Source organism: Carassius carassius, chromosome 31 (assembly GCF_963082965.1).
Source record: "Carassius carassius chromosome 31, fCarCar2.1, whole genome shotgun sequence".
NCBI classification, from domain to species: domain Eukaryota; kingdom Metazoa; phylum Chordata; class Actinopteri; order Cypriniformes; family Cyprinidae; genus Carassius; species Carassius carassius.
The window spans coordinates 21750598-21762796 of NC_081785.1; the positions used below are offsets into that span (position 1 = coordinate 21750598).

Here is a 12199-nt window from a genome sequence, read left to right on the forward strand (position 1 = left end):
TTTGGGTGGCACGGTGGCTCAGTGGGTTGCCAGAAGGCCTTTCTGTGTGGAGCTTGCATGTTTGTGGGCTTTCTTTGAGCACTCCAGTTTCCCCAACAATCCAAAGATATGCAAGATAGGTAAATTGGGCACCATATGTCCTATAGATGTAAGTCTAGATGTCTGTCTGTTTGTGTGTGTATGTATGTATGTGTGTATTCTCTTTGATGGTTTGACCAATCCTGGGTGTTTCTCTGCCTTCGACCTTAGATGCTGAATAAGGGTTTTGGAGAATGGGTGGATCATATACAGTCATAGCAATTTAAAAATGTAGCATTCTTGTGGATTAAGTCTTTTTGAGTCAAAAAAGATTGTAATCACTACAACAAGTTGTATTGGTAGCACATGTTTTGTTTTATTCATGGTGTTGTTGTGTATACAGATGATATTTGTGTAGTTGTTATTGTACTTATGAGATCATAGCTAAACCTCTGATTGTCAGGGAGACGTCTAGAAGAAGCGGTCTCCTGAGGTGTGCATACTGGAAGAGAGCTCCTCTACTGCTATAGACATAATGGTTATTATCCTGGCTCCTCTGGATTTTATAAGGATGTCATGCAAGTCAATGAGGTTGTATTTGACTGGTTCAGCTTTTAAGGTGAGATAAAGCTTCAAGAGGCAGGTTATGGTATTCTGAACATATATTGCAGTAGGCAGTTTGAATTGTGACAGGCTGAATAGAGATGGACAGGAGACTATGGAACTAGAAAATGAAAAAGAAAACTACAGCAAGTGGTGAAAAGAATGATGAACTGAAAGAAAGTCATCCACGCAGCAGACCCCCCCCCCCCCCCCCCCCCACCACCACCACCACCAATACTCCTCTGTTTTATTCAATTGGTATCAGGGCATCCTTGAGTCGTCTATAACCCACTATTCATCTTTACTTGTGCTATGGATAAAAACAAGATTGTGTTTCTCAATGTGTGTGAGAGTGTACACTCAAATAGTTGTCATACGTAGGAAGGGTTTGACTTACGTCCTTGCACATTGTGTTTCATTTTATTTATTTATTTTTATCTTCCTAAGCTTTGATGTCCTTTGTTAGACAGAGATTCATCTCTGTATCAAACCAAAACAGGTCCTATAAATTTGTGTAAAACTCTATATTTATCTGTGTGGTTACAGAACACCCCAAGCCCTTGGATTTCTCAGCCCACCCCAGTTACTAATGCAGATGGTCAAGGGTTGCAACCCGCAATGCCCATCCGACCCTCCAGTGCGGACCCTCAGAGAGTGTGTAGGAGCACTCAGCTTTGCACACCCTCCTCCAAAACCATAGAGTAAGTTTTCAGCTAACTCCTACTCACACCTTTTCCATTTTATATCATTTTTGTTCCATAAATTACACAACATTGTTGCATTCTAATGGGTTGAAAGATGCTTCTGGGTGTTATCCATTTCCTATAACTACTTATTAACAGCATTACACTCTCATATCAGTTCACCACATACTTTACAAACAAGTAATGATGGTCTAAAACAAGACCTGACCATTAAATTATTAAAACTCACATTACCAACCTCCGGTGTGCATTAATTTTTATGCATTAATTTTGAATTAATTTCCTATGGTCCATGGTCAATTATATCTTACTCGTCAGACATACTGACCTTTACAGCAAGCTCTCTTCCACATTCATTCCTGCTGTTCTTGTTTCTAGAGAGCTGGATAGAAGAGCTATCACTGAGAGCACACTCAGCCATACTCACCTCAAGTATGAACAGGAGCGTTTCCGCACAGCAGCGGGCAAAAACGGGCAGACTTACTGCCCAGTCACCCTTGAGTCATCCCCAAGTTGTACCAAACAGCCACTTGTTGTTTATGATCTCACAGCCGAGAGACCTAACCGCTACCAGGAAGAGAACCGCCGCATTCTTCTGGAGAGCAGCGAGGTGGCACCATTTACTGCTAAACTGGGCTCGGATAGGGAACCAAGATACCCTAGAAACCCCACATCTGCCCTTTCCTCAAATGAGAGGGACATAGACAGAGAGAGAGATGTGAATGCATTCAGACACACTCTACCTCCCAGGCCACAGTCAGCCCATCCCACCCCAACTCTCACTCCGAGCAGCTACTATGCATCTCTGTCTAACAGTGTGGAGAACAAGCCTCCACAGCGTAGAGTGCCAGCCAACAAAGAACTCTATGAGAGGCTTAGTGCCAGTAACACAGTTGCCCCTGGCTTAACTTCCTCCAGCTCACAGGTCTCAATGAGAGCCAGACCTCCGCCTCTTGTTAAACGCCACCGTGAGAAGGAAGAAGGTCTGCTGAGAAAGATCACAGAGCAACTGGCTCATAAAGCATCTTCCTTGGAAGCAGTAGAGATAGCGGCTGTTGAGAGAAGGGGACCAGGCTCATCTCTCATTTCTGTCTCCTCTTCTCCACGCAACGTGCCTTTACTCCACCGTGCCCCTATTTTTCACCCTCCGGCACCAACCAATGTGGTTTCAAAAGACTCTGGACATGGCAGATTCTCCCCGCCTACTCTCACACCTGTTCAGCCAATGAGCTTGCCAGGAAAAGTTCAGAAGCAACAGAGGCCACCCACTTTGTTGCCTGAACTCAAGCATGTCGCCTTAGACGGGAAAAGACCTGTGCCAGAGAAATCAACAATGCCATTGCAACCCTACGATACCCAATGGGGTGGAGTCATGTATGGCAGAGAGAAAGTCGGTGGTGGGCACACAACAAATGGAGGTGTAGTCAAAACACAGTCAGCCACTGCATCAGTCATTGTACGTCCAACAAATCACACACATACAAGTTACACAGTGTCTGACAGCTCAGTTTCCCAGATGCAGTGCAGCCACATAAGACCATTGGAAAGTTTGTCCAACCCACACTCAAAGGAGGGCAGTGTTCAGCATAAGAGAGGTGTCCTGTGGACCCCTTTGGATACTGTTCACCCCATCAACATGACAGCCCAAATGGGAGATCTCAATACACCAATAAACATGACAACTAATCCTATTAACACAGCTCAACCGAGTCACCCCTTAAAAAATATGAATGTCACACACTCTAGAATAGAACTAATGGCAGAATACTGCAAGAGGAGAGATAGTGGAGCTGTTCAACCGAAGATGGAGTCCTCTCCCACCACTCTTTGCACTTCTAGAGACTTCCCTCATCTGAAGAAACACAGAGCTGGACTGGCTCTTGCTGAATCTAGATATAACATGCATACGATCCAGCCTCAACACACTACACTTCCTTCAAACGCTATAAAACATACCTCTCACCTCTTAAATAGTAGGTGTGGGTCTTGCACTATGCTTACTACACACCCTGTGTGTTCTGCACATGCTTCAGGAAGAGAAAAAGAGTCTGTATTCAACACTAGTTCTTCTGAATGTCTCAGACTAGCATCAGGGACTTCCAGCCCTGTACCAACAACCAAACAAGGTTTGCTAACCAATGAGCAGGCTCCTGCTTTGGCCGTAACCAACCAGTCTCAATCTGGTCAGAACAACTACCATAAACTGAAAAAAGCTTGGCTGACCCGTCATTCTGAGCAAGACCGAGACAGCATGGTCTCCCAAACAGTAGATGGCGCTAAGACAACTGTAACTTTGACCAGCACAAGCACTTCTATGCCAATCAAACAAAAAGTTAACGGACTGGTGGATAATGGATTCAGTCAGGAGGCTAAAGATCCCTCCCTAGACAGCAGAAAGTCCAAAATATTAAACAAGAAGACTGCTCAAAGCAACAGGAAGTCTATTTTAGAGGAAAGGAGGTCTAATAGTAATGCTCTAAGTTTCAATTCAGAGGACAAAAAATCTGTCATGGCCGATGAAAAATCAGTGGCAGTGGGCAAGAAGTCTTCCTTGGAGGATGTTAAACCTGTCTTGGACAGAAATGGCAAGCTGGAGGGTAATGATTCCTTCGTGGAGGACAAGAAACCTATTGCAAAACGATCAACCCCAGTACATATGAAGCCTGAGAGGGAGAAACGAGGCGAGAAACGGCTATTAGAATCCAGCGGTGACAGTGAAAGTGGAGGAGACTCCGGCAATGAAAGTGAGAGTGGTGGATCAGGACAGAAGTTTAAACGGCAGTCTAAGTCGTCTTTTAAAATCAAACAGAATGACCACCAGAAGAAGAAAGCAGACGAGGAGGAGGAAGAAGATGAAAAGGCCAAACCCAGTGGTACTTTGCAAAGTGCAAAAGATAAGCCTCAACAGAGATTTGCTAACAGCAGTGAGTTTTTCACCTCACATAGTCATGTTTATATTGGCCTTTTTTTCTTTTCAGCTATTTTAGTACTTCTTTTTTTATGAAATGTCGTAGTGTTGGACATTTGGTGGACCTGGATGGCCTTTAAATGATTATTCTCCAATGCCTAGAAAATATGAATGGGAAAATACCTTTGCAGTATTCAATGTTGTATCCTATAGCAGTTCTGTTTAAACAAGCTGTTTAACTGGCTGAACATTTATGCATAGTTTGTGTTTTTGTCAAAAATGTAATTGAGTATCAGTTCCACCATGGCATTCAGAACGGAGAGCGAAGGCCATGACAATTTAAATCATGCATATTCAAACTGACACTGAGATTACAGATGTGTACTCAGCTCAGATTTCTGTCTCAGATGGCATCCCTCACTCTGTGCTGAAAGACTGGAGGAAGGTGAGGAAGCTCAAGCGAACGGGAGAAGCGTTCTTACAAGACGATTCGTGTGTAGAGTTTGGGCCCAACGTGCAGAAGTGCAGAGAGTGTCGCTTGGATCGCTCGCGTAAATCTCAGGAGCCTGCCATCTCACCTGTCTTCTGCCGATTTTACTACTTCCGACGGTCAGTCTTTAATACTTTTGGCACTGTTCTTGGACATATATAAACTCCATGTGATGCACTTAGTTAACGTTTTATTTGGTTCATCATTGGTGCAATATTTACTCAAGTCTCATGTAAAAGCACTGTGCTGTCCAACTTAAATGACATGCACTCAAGTTTGTTTAAACATGATAATCGTCCTTGATTTGCAAATGTTTAATGGAAGTAAGAACATCTGAACTTTTTTTTTTTTTTTATCCAATCGCAGCATCAGTCAAACAGCACTGTTTATGCATACACTAATTGTTCTCAGTCTCTCTTCAGTCTGTCATACAGTAGGAATGGCGTTATCCGTGTGGATGGGTTTTCGGTGTCTGAGCAGACAGATGAGGAGGCGGTTACGGTGTGGACAGGCAGGTCAGAGGATGAGGAGGACAAGAAAAGGAGAAAGATGGACCTTGAGACATCAAAATCCATCCTCGCTTTCATCGGAGACAAGTTCTGCCAGCTCGTAAAGGCAGAGGACACTGCTTTCACCTGGGTCAAGAAAGACAGTATGTTTGTGTGGAATAACAAATACACACAGTCTCTTATTCCTTGTGAGTTTGACTTTTTTTTCACCTTGGCCTGCTGTCTTCTTTCTCTTTTCCATTCTCCAGCTCAGATCATGTGGAAGCGAGCAGTGAGAGGTGTGAGGGAGATGTGTGATGCATGTGAGGCCACTCTCTTCAACATGCACTGGGCTTGTCACAAATGTGGCTTCGTGGTTTGCATGGACTGCTTCAAAGCCAGAGAGAATAAGAAAGCCAAAGGTCAGTTGCAAATACACCACAGATTTTCCTATGGATTTTAACCTAATTTACATATAGGATGCCCTTTTCATTTCACCTCTCTGTAAAAAGCAAGCTTCTCCAACACGATTTTCCATTCTGGTCCAAGCAGGTTAACACTAGTTTAGTTTTGGTCTAGCATGTAAAAAAGTTAGCTGGTATTGTTTTTTCGACCAACATGGTCTTGCTAACAGGATTCCCATGACCATGGAAAATATAGAAAAATCAAGAAATTAAAAAAATTCAGGATAAAAAGGTGATGGAAATAGTTTTTCTTTCTAACAGTTTGTATATTTTGTCATTCAGATAAGGAACTGTATGTCTGGGTACGATGCGTGAAGAACCAGCCACATGACTTTAAGAACTTAATGCCTACTCAGATTGTCCCTGAAAGAGGTAAACATAGGTCTAGGTTTGTGTACTTGTATGTAGCTAAACATCACGTTTTCTTGTTTTCTGTCACCTTTGACTGTGTACCTGATAGTAAAAGTAGTGCATTGCCATCTTTTCTTAAGTATTGGCAGACTTGCTGAGGTCTATGCATTCAATGAAAGAAAAGTTTGGAATTCCATCCTATTGTTCCTGCACTGACAGCAAAACCCACAACCGCAGCACGACCACTACCAGTGGACTCCCAAAAGTAAGACGTCAACTTCTCATTATGCATTTGGGTTATTTATGTCCTGGCAAGTTTCTCTTTGCATTTACATTAATGCATTTGGCAGACGCTTTTATCCAAAGTGACTTACACTGCATTCAAAGTATAACGTTTATTAGAGAATGAATTACTTGGGAATCAAACCCATATCTTTGGCATTGCTCTACTGCAGAGGTGTCCAAGCCTGGAGGGCCAGTGTCCTGCAGAGTTTTGCTCCAAACCTAATTAAACATCTGAGCTAATCAAGGTCTTCAGACTCACTAAAAACTTCCAGGCAAGTATGTTGAAGTTGGTTGGCGCTAAACTCTGCAGACATTTCAACCTCCAGGAGCAGGATTGGACATCCTCTGCTCTCCTGCTTGGGTGACAGGAATTTTTAGATGCATGTGAAGCTGTGTTGTAGAATGAATAATTAACATTTAATGGAAGAGTGTTTGGTGTGATATCAGCTTTCAGACAGAGATCAAAGTGACTTGAACAGCCAGCAGAACCCAGATCAGCAGAAGAACTCGCATGTCACAGTGAAAGCGCACACTGAGAAAAGAGGTAAGGAAGCACCTACACAAATACTCCAAAGCAAACACATCATGCATCCATTCTGCACTACCATCTCCTCCAGTTAAATGAGTTTTTTGCTAACCAGTCATGTCCACAACAAGCATTGTGCAATAAGACACTCTATTGGTTTGCTTGCATTTTTTCACAACATAAAGGTAGCCCTGCCCACCATGAAGTCTCATTGGTCTAAAATATGTTCCTCTTCATAGTGTATTAAACCTCAAAAGTGTTCTGTGAGGCTGTGATTTTGTCACTTTGTTTTTGGCTCTGGTAACTTCCCATTTTGCCTGATTTTAAGATAATTCTGGCATATTGTGGGTACTTTCTGAATAAAATGCACTCGACATGTTTCCTCTTATTAACCTAGAGAAGGCAGGGTGTGATAGTATGGAAGCTCACAGTAGGAAGTCCACAAGCCCTGAGCAAGGATCAACATTGCGTGACCTTTTGACCTCTACAGCTGGGAAATTACGTCTTGGGTCCACCGGAGGTGCCTTTGCACCAGTTTACAACTTGTCCGAACAGGTTAGATATATACAGACTCATAAATACAAGAATATAAGATATTGATCTTAAGACTTGTAATAAACCCTGATCATGCTTTATTCTTTAGGTAGCCCAAAACACTCGCGTACCCAACATCCTGGATGACATCATTGCCTCAGTAGTAGAAAATAAGTTTCCCGCTACAAAGATGGTCAGGGTGGGGCTGAATCATGATTCGCTGCCAGAAGGAGAATTGGGGCAGCAGTCAGAGGGGATGAAGCTTGATGAAAGCCCATTGGCTGATTCCCACACCGTAGTCCCTCACGATTGGCTAGGAAACCACCGGCTGCTTTGGCTCAAAGATCACCGTCACCAAGGCAACCAAAGACTGTTCAAAGAGAACTGGACACAAGAACAGGTTTGTGATGCTCACACTAGTGGAGTATTAACTATATCGCTATAGGTACTGGGTGAAAAGGAAAGTATACTGTCAAGGGAAGTTACACTGAATTAGTTTTAGATTCTGTGAAATAAAATAAAAAATAGGATTGGCATAGGATGAAACCTCTTGGTTTTAATTACATCAACGTAACCATTGATTTAGATTATTTGAAACAAAGAAATTAGGAATGGCTTCTTGTACAATTCAATTACAATTTAATTGTAAAAAAAGACCATCATATTACATGATTCTGAAGCTGTAGTTGGTGCTATGTGTCTGTAGCCAGTGCTGGTGTCTGGATTGCACAAGAGCTTGGAGGCTAATCTGTGGAAGCCTGAGCACTTCAGCCGTGAGTTCTCCAGCCTTCATAGTGACATCTACAATTGCAGAGATGGGAGCGTCACGAACTCCAAGGTCAAGGAGTTCTGGGATTGTTTTGAAGATGTGTCAAGTGAGTCCAGAATTTCTGTACTTATCATTCTATTCTAATTTGCTGAATATGATTTTGTTATTTGACTCTGTGCACTAAATGGTATTTGCATTGTTGTGTATGTAACCCACAGAGAGACCTAAATCTGATAAAGGGGAGTCAGTGGTGTATAGACTGAAGGACTGGCCATCAGGGGAGGAGTTTTTGGCCCTCATGCCTGCCAGGTAATGCTGCTTTTGGAAACATTTGAAGCATATGTTGTCTTTCAGACCTCACTAGAATTTGCATAGAATACCACATTTTGTACTGCTTATGCTTCCTGTTTTCTGCTAATGCTAATGCTTCAATTTGAATATACTTTCACCACTGTTTGAATAAACCTCTTCTCAAGCTTGGAACTCAGGCATGCAGTAAAAGAGTGCAACAAGTTCCAGAAACAAAAACACATGAATTTCTCCATAAAGAAATAGATGTCTAATGTTAAATGAATGTCAGTCTTCAAATTAATTAATAGGGCATGCTTTTTATTTTGCACACAGGTTCATCAGATTCTACATTATTTCTTGTTTTAAACAAAGAAATGGAATTAAAATCACAAAAATAAAGGAATTCACTGTAAACGAGTTATTAAACCATCTAGTCACCTTAAATTACACAATTATAAAATAAACAGAATTGTACTCATTATAAGAAATAATAATTCTATAATATTTTTTGAATAATTAAAAAAATCACATTGCTTTAATAGCATATCTTGTTGATTACTGAGGTTTTTCCTGATATTTTTGATGTTTTAATGTTTTCACCCACCTCAGATATCATGATGTGATGAAGTGTTTGCCGGTACCACAGTACACAGACCCCGAGGCTCATCTGAACCTGGCCTCACATCTGCCCTCCTTCTTCATTCGACCCGACCTTGGTCCTCGCCTCTGCTGTGCCCACGGTATTTCTTTTCTGTACTCACTGACAGTACTGTTGTGCTCTTTATTATGCAATGGACCTTATGTCCGTGTGTTTGTTCAGGTGTAACAACATGTCCAGCACAAGACTTCGGGACCAGTAATCTACATGTTGAAATATCAGACACCATGAGTATTTTGGTATATGTCGGGGTGGCCAAAGGAAACGGAGCCCCATCCAAAGCAGGTACATGGACAAAAACATGAAGTTGTGCCACTGATGTTTTGCTCTAAAGTATTTATTTTGCATTATTAGGTTGGTATGTACATTACATTATTTAACAGTACAATGAATTGCTTTGTAAGGGAGTTGGATCTGCATGCAAAAACATGTTGTAAATGGATTTTGAAAATAGGAAGACTCCTTCAATAGGTGCACAACAGTACAAAATCTTTCCTTGTATTCTTATGAGATCACTGCTGCCATAATGCCTTTTTTAAAGTTCTTTGAATGTTGATTAACGAAAATAAAAAAGTTTTTTGTTTACTAGACTCTAGACAGGTTTGAGATTTGCCACTCAGGCTTAGAGCAGTATACTTGCGTGATTACACAGTGATTTATGTGTAAGATTGCATTAATTTGGCTGTCAAACCCTTTGTGATAGGGGTATTAAAACTCTTGGAAGGAGAAGTTCTGGATGAGAGTGTAAACAAACGACTGAAAGACCCTAATGAGATGCCAGGTGCTCTGTGGCACATCTACATGAGTAAAGATCTACAAAAGATCCAGGAATTTCTACAAAAGGTACTACACTGCTTGATCATTGAAGGCTTATGAGCTTATTTACTTGCTAGTAAGGGATGAGATGTCTGATATAACACTGGTTCAGTATGGTGTGCCACAAGGCTCAGTCCTGGGCCCTTTGTTCTTCCTGTTTATGCCCCTAAAACCATCCATTAGCTTTCATTGCTTTGAAGACGACATAGCTTCATATTTCGTCTAGATTAAATTATTCCTGAGATTGCTGATTTAAGACAACCCCCCCAATCAATGAGAATATGATACTCATGCTTCAGTGTGTGTGCGTTTGCAGGTTGCTGCTGAGCAGCAGGTTGAAGCGGTTCCAGAGGCAGACTCGGACTCAGAGTGGGACGGTGATGCTGACCCCCTGCGTGAAGGCGGCTGGTATCTGAGCCCCAGGCTAAGGCAGAGGCTACAGGATGAATATAGCGTAGAGAGCCGCACACTCCTCCAGTTCCATGGAGATGCTGTTATCATCCCTGCTGGAGCCCTACACCAGGTACATTACCACCCCTAACATTACCAGCTACAGCCTCCTAAAGCAATGTGTCCTGGGCTCTTGGGGAGGATGACTGGTTTCTTAAATCTGTCACTCCACCAGAAGTTCAGTATTCAGTATTTATACATGCTGTGTGTTTTAAGGTGATGAATCTGCACAGTTGTATCCAAGTGAATGTGGACTTTGTGTCCCCTGAACATGCGCACAACTCCTATTATCTAACCCAAGAGCTCCGTCCTCTCAAAGACCAAGTGAACTATGAAGACAAACTCCAGGTACTCCTTCTGGCTACTGTGACCTGTTTTGTTGATCATTTAGTTTCCATTTCTGCTGCATCATGCTGGTAATAAGGTTCATCAAACTGGTAACCACTTCTTGGCAAGTGTATGATGCCTAGTGTTTTAAAATCTGTTAAGATTTGTATAGTGTATTCCAGCCTTTAGTAATAAGATGCATGATGTAGACAAAATTGCTATTGCACTTTTATTTTATTTTAAGTTGATATTTTTTTTATTCCTTTCTCAAGTCTACTTAGGCATGAGACAAATCTGTTCCTAAAATCTAAATCCACAATATTTTTTTCATTCCTCTTTATCGTTCAGGTGAAGAACATCTTCTATCACTCTGTGAAAGGTGCTGTAGCCACATTGAGGAACCATGTGAAGAAGAACACAGATGATGTCACACAGGAGGAGTCCTGACTATGCATCTCCTCTGTTCAAACCCTTGGAGCATAAAGACAATCCCAAGATTCTCCGGGAAGAAACCTCTGTTCTTACACTTGATTCCAACAAAATGGACACACTGCAAGGTTCTGTAACTTCCTCTATGATGTCACGGTCTTCTCTTTGATTTTATTCTCTGATTGAACTTCCCCATCGTGTTTTCCTGCATGGACAGGAAGCGGAGTAAGGGGTGGAGGTGCGACATACACAGATAAAAGTAGTACATTGTGCTCTCCAAACAGGTGTAATAAACGTCAAAGCCTGTCGCTTCCACTTGCCACACATGCAGAAGGCCATGAAAAGAACAACGCTGGAAAATACATGTTTTTCCAAAGGCGATAAAGATTCATGGCATGTTCTTTACCCGTGCAAAGTGTTCACGTTGATGTCATGCTGTGTTTTTGACAGTTGGAGAGATCAGCGATTCCATCACATCAGCAGCTGCCAAACTGACAGGTTTTATGTTTAAGCAACATTAAATTACTTACAGTTTGGCAAATATTCACTGTGCAGAGGGGGAATATTAATGAAATTGCAGTTTATTCTGTTTCGTTAAAAAAAAAAAACAAGATCGTGTGAAATTTCAGCTGAAATGTAATATGTAAATAGCAGAATATACATATACTGTATAAATATATATTATGATTTTCTATTGCATGGTGTGCTTTATTTGCTGTATGTGTTGTTTGCTACTGTATGTACATTGAAGTTTAACAGATGTTTTACATTTTCCATTAAAAATGGAATGATCAAAATTGATTTGTCTGTCATGACCATTTATGTGATGAATTCATGTCCAAAAAAATGACTCGGTTTTCTAGGTTTTTATTTAAAGGGATAGATCACTCAAAATTGAAAAAAAAAAATGTGTTTATTTACTTATCCTGGTGTTGTTCTAATGCTGAATGACGTTTAAGAGACAACTTGCTGTATATTGTCAATATAATGGAATTTAAGTGAATAATAACCACTTTCAAGCTTTAACAAAACGATGCAAAAGTATCCCAGTGTTCTAATGGGAGAAAAACAAACCTGAATTTAACATC

The 12199-nt window shown here is 41.3% G+C and overlaps 1 protein-coding gene across 1 annotated transcript in view; it reads left to right on the plus strand.

Annotated features, from left to right (window-relative positions):
- LOC132111773 (probable JmjC domain-containing histone demethylation protein 2C) overlaps positions 1-11569 on the plus strand; it is a 62145-nt gene extending 50576 nt beyond the window's left edge. The window contains exons 10-27 of the mRNA XM_059519364.1: positions 1168-1322; positions 1704-4249; positions 4641-4842; positions 5146-5375; positions 5481-5633; positions 5958-6047; positions 6167-6291; positions 6759-6855; positions 7235-7392; positions 7481-7771; positions 8078-8246; positions 8359-8449; positions 9041-9171; positions 9252-9374; positions 9793-9932; positions 10222-10428; positions 10572-10703; positions 11031-11569. Coding sequence (XP_059375347.1) covers positions 1168-1322; positions 1704-4249; positions 4641-4842; positions 5146-5375; positions 5481-5633; positions 5958-6047; positions 6167-6291; positions 6759-6855; positions 7235-7392; positions 7481-7771; positions 8078-8246; positions 8359-8449; positions 9041-9171; positions 9252-9374; positions 9793-9932; positions 10222-10428; positions 10572-10703; positions 11031-11129 — 5139 coding nt within the window. The 3' untranslated portion in view covers positions 11130-11569. The remainder of the gene's footprint in view (positions 1-1167; positions 1323-1703; positions 4250-4640; positions 4843-5145; positions 5376-5480; positions 5634-5957; positions 6048-6166; positions 6292-6758; positions 6856-7234; positions 7393-7480; positions 7772-8077; positions 8247-8358; positions 8450-9040; positions 9172-9251; positions 9375-9792; positions 9933-10221; positions 10429-10571; positions 10704-11030) is intronic.
- Positions 11570-12199: the final 630 nt, after the last annotated feature.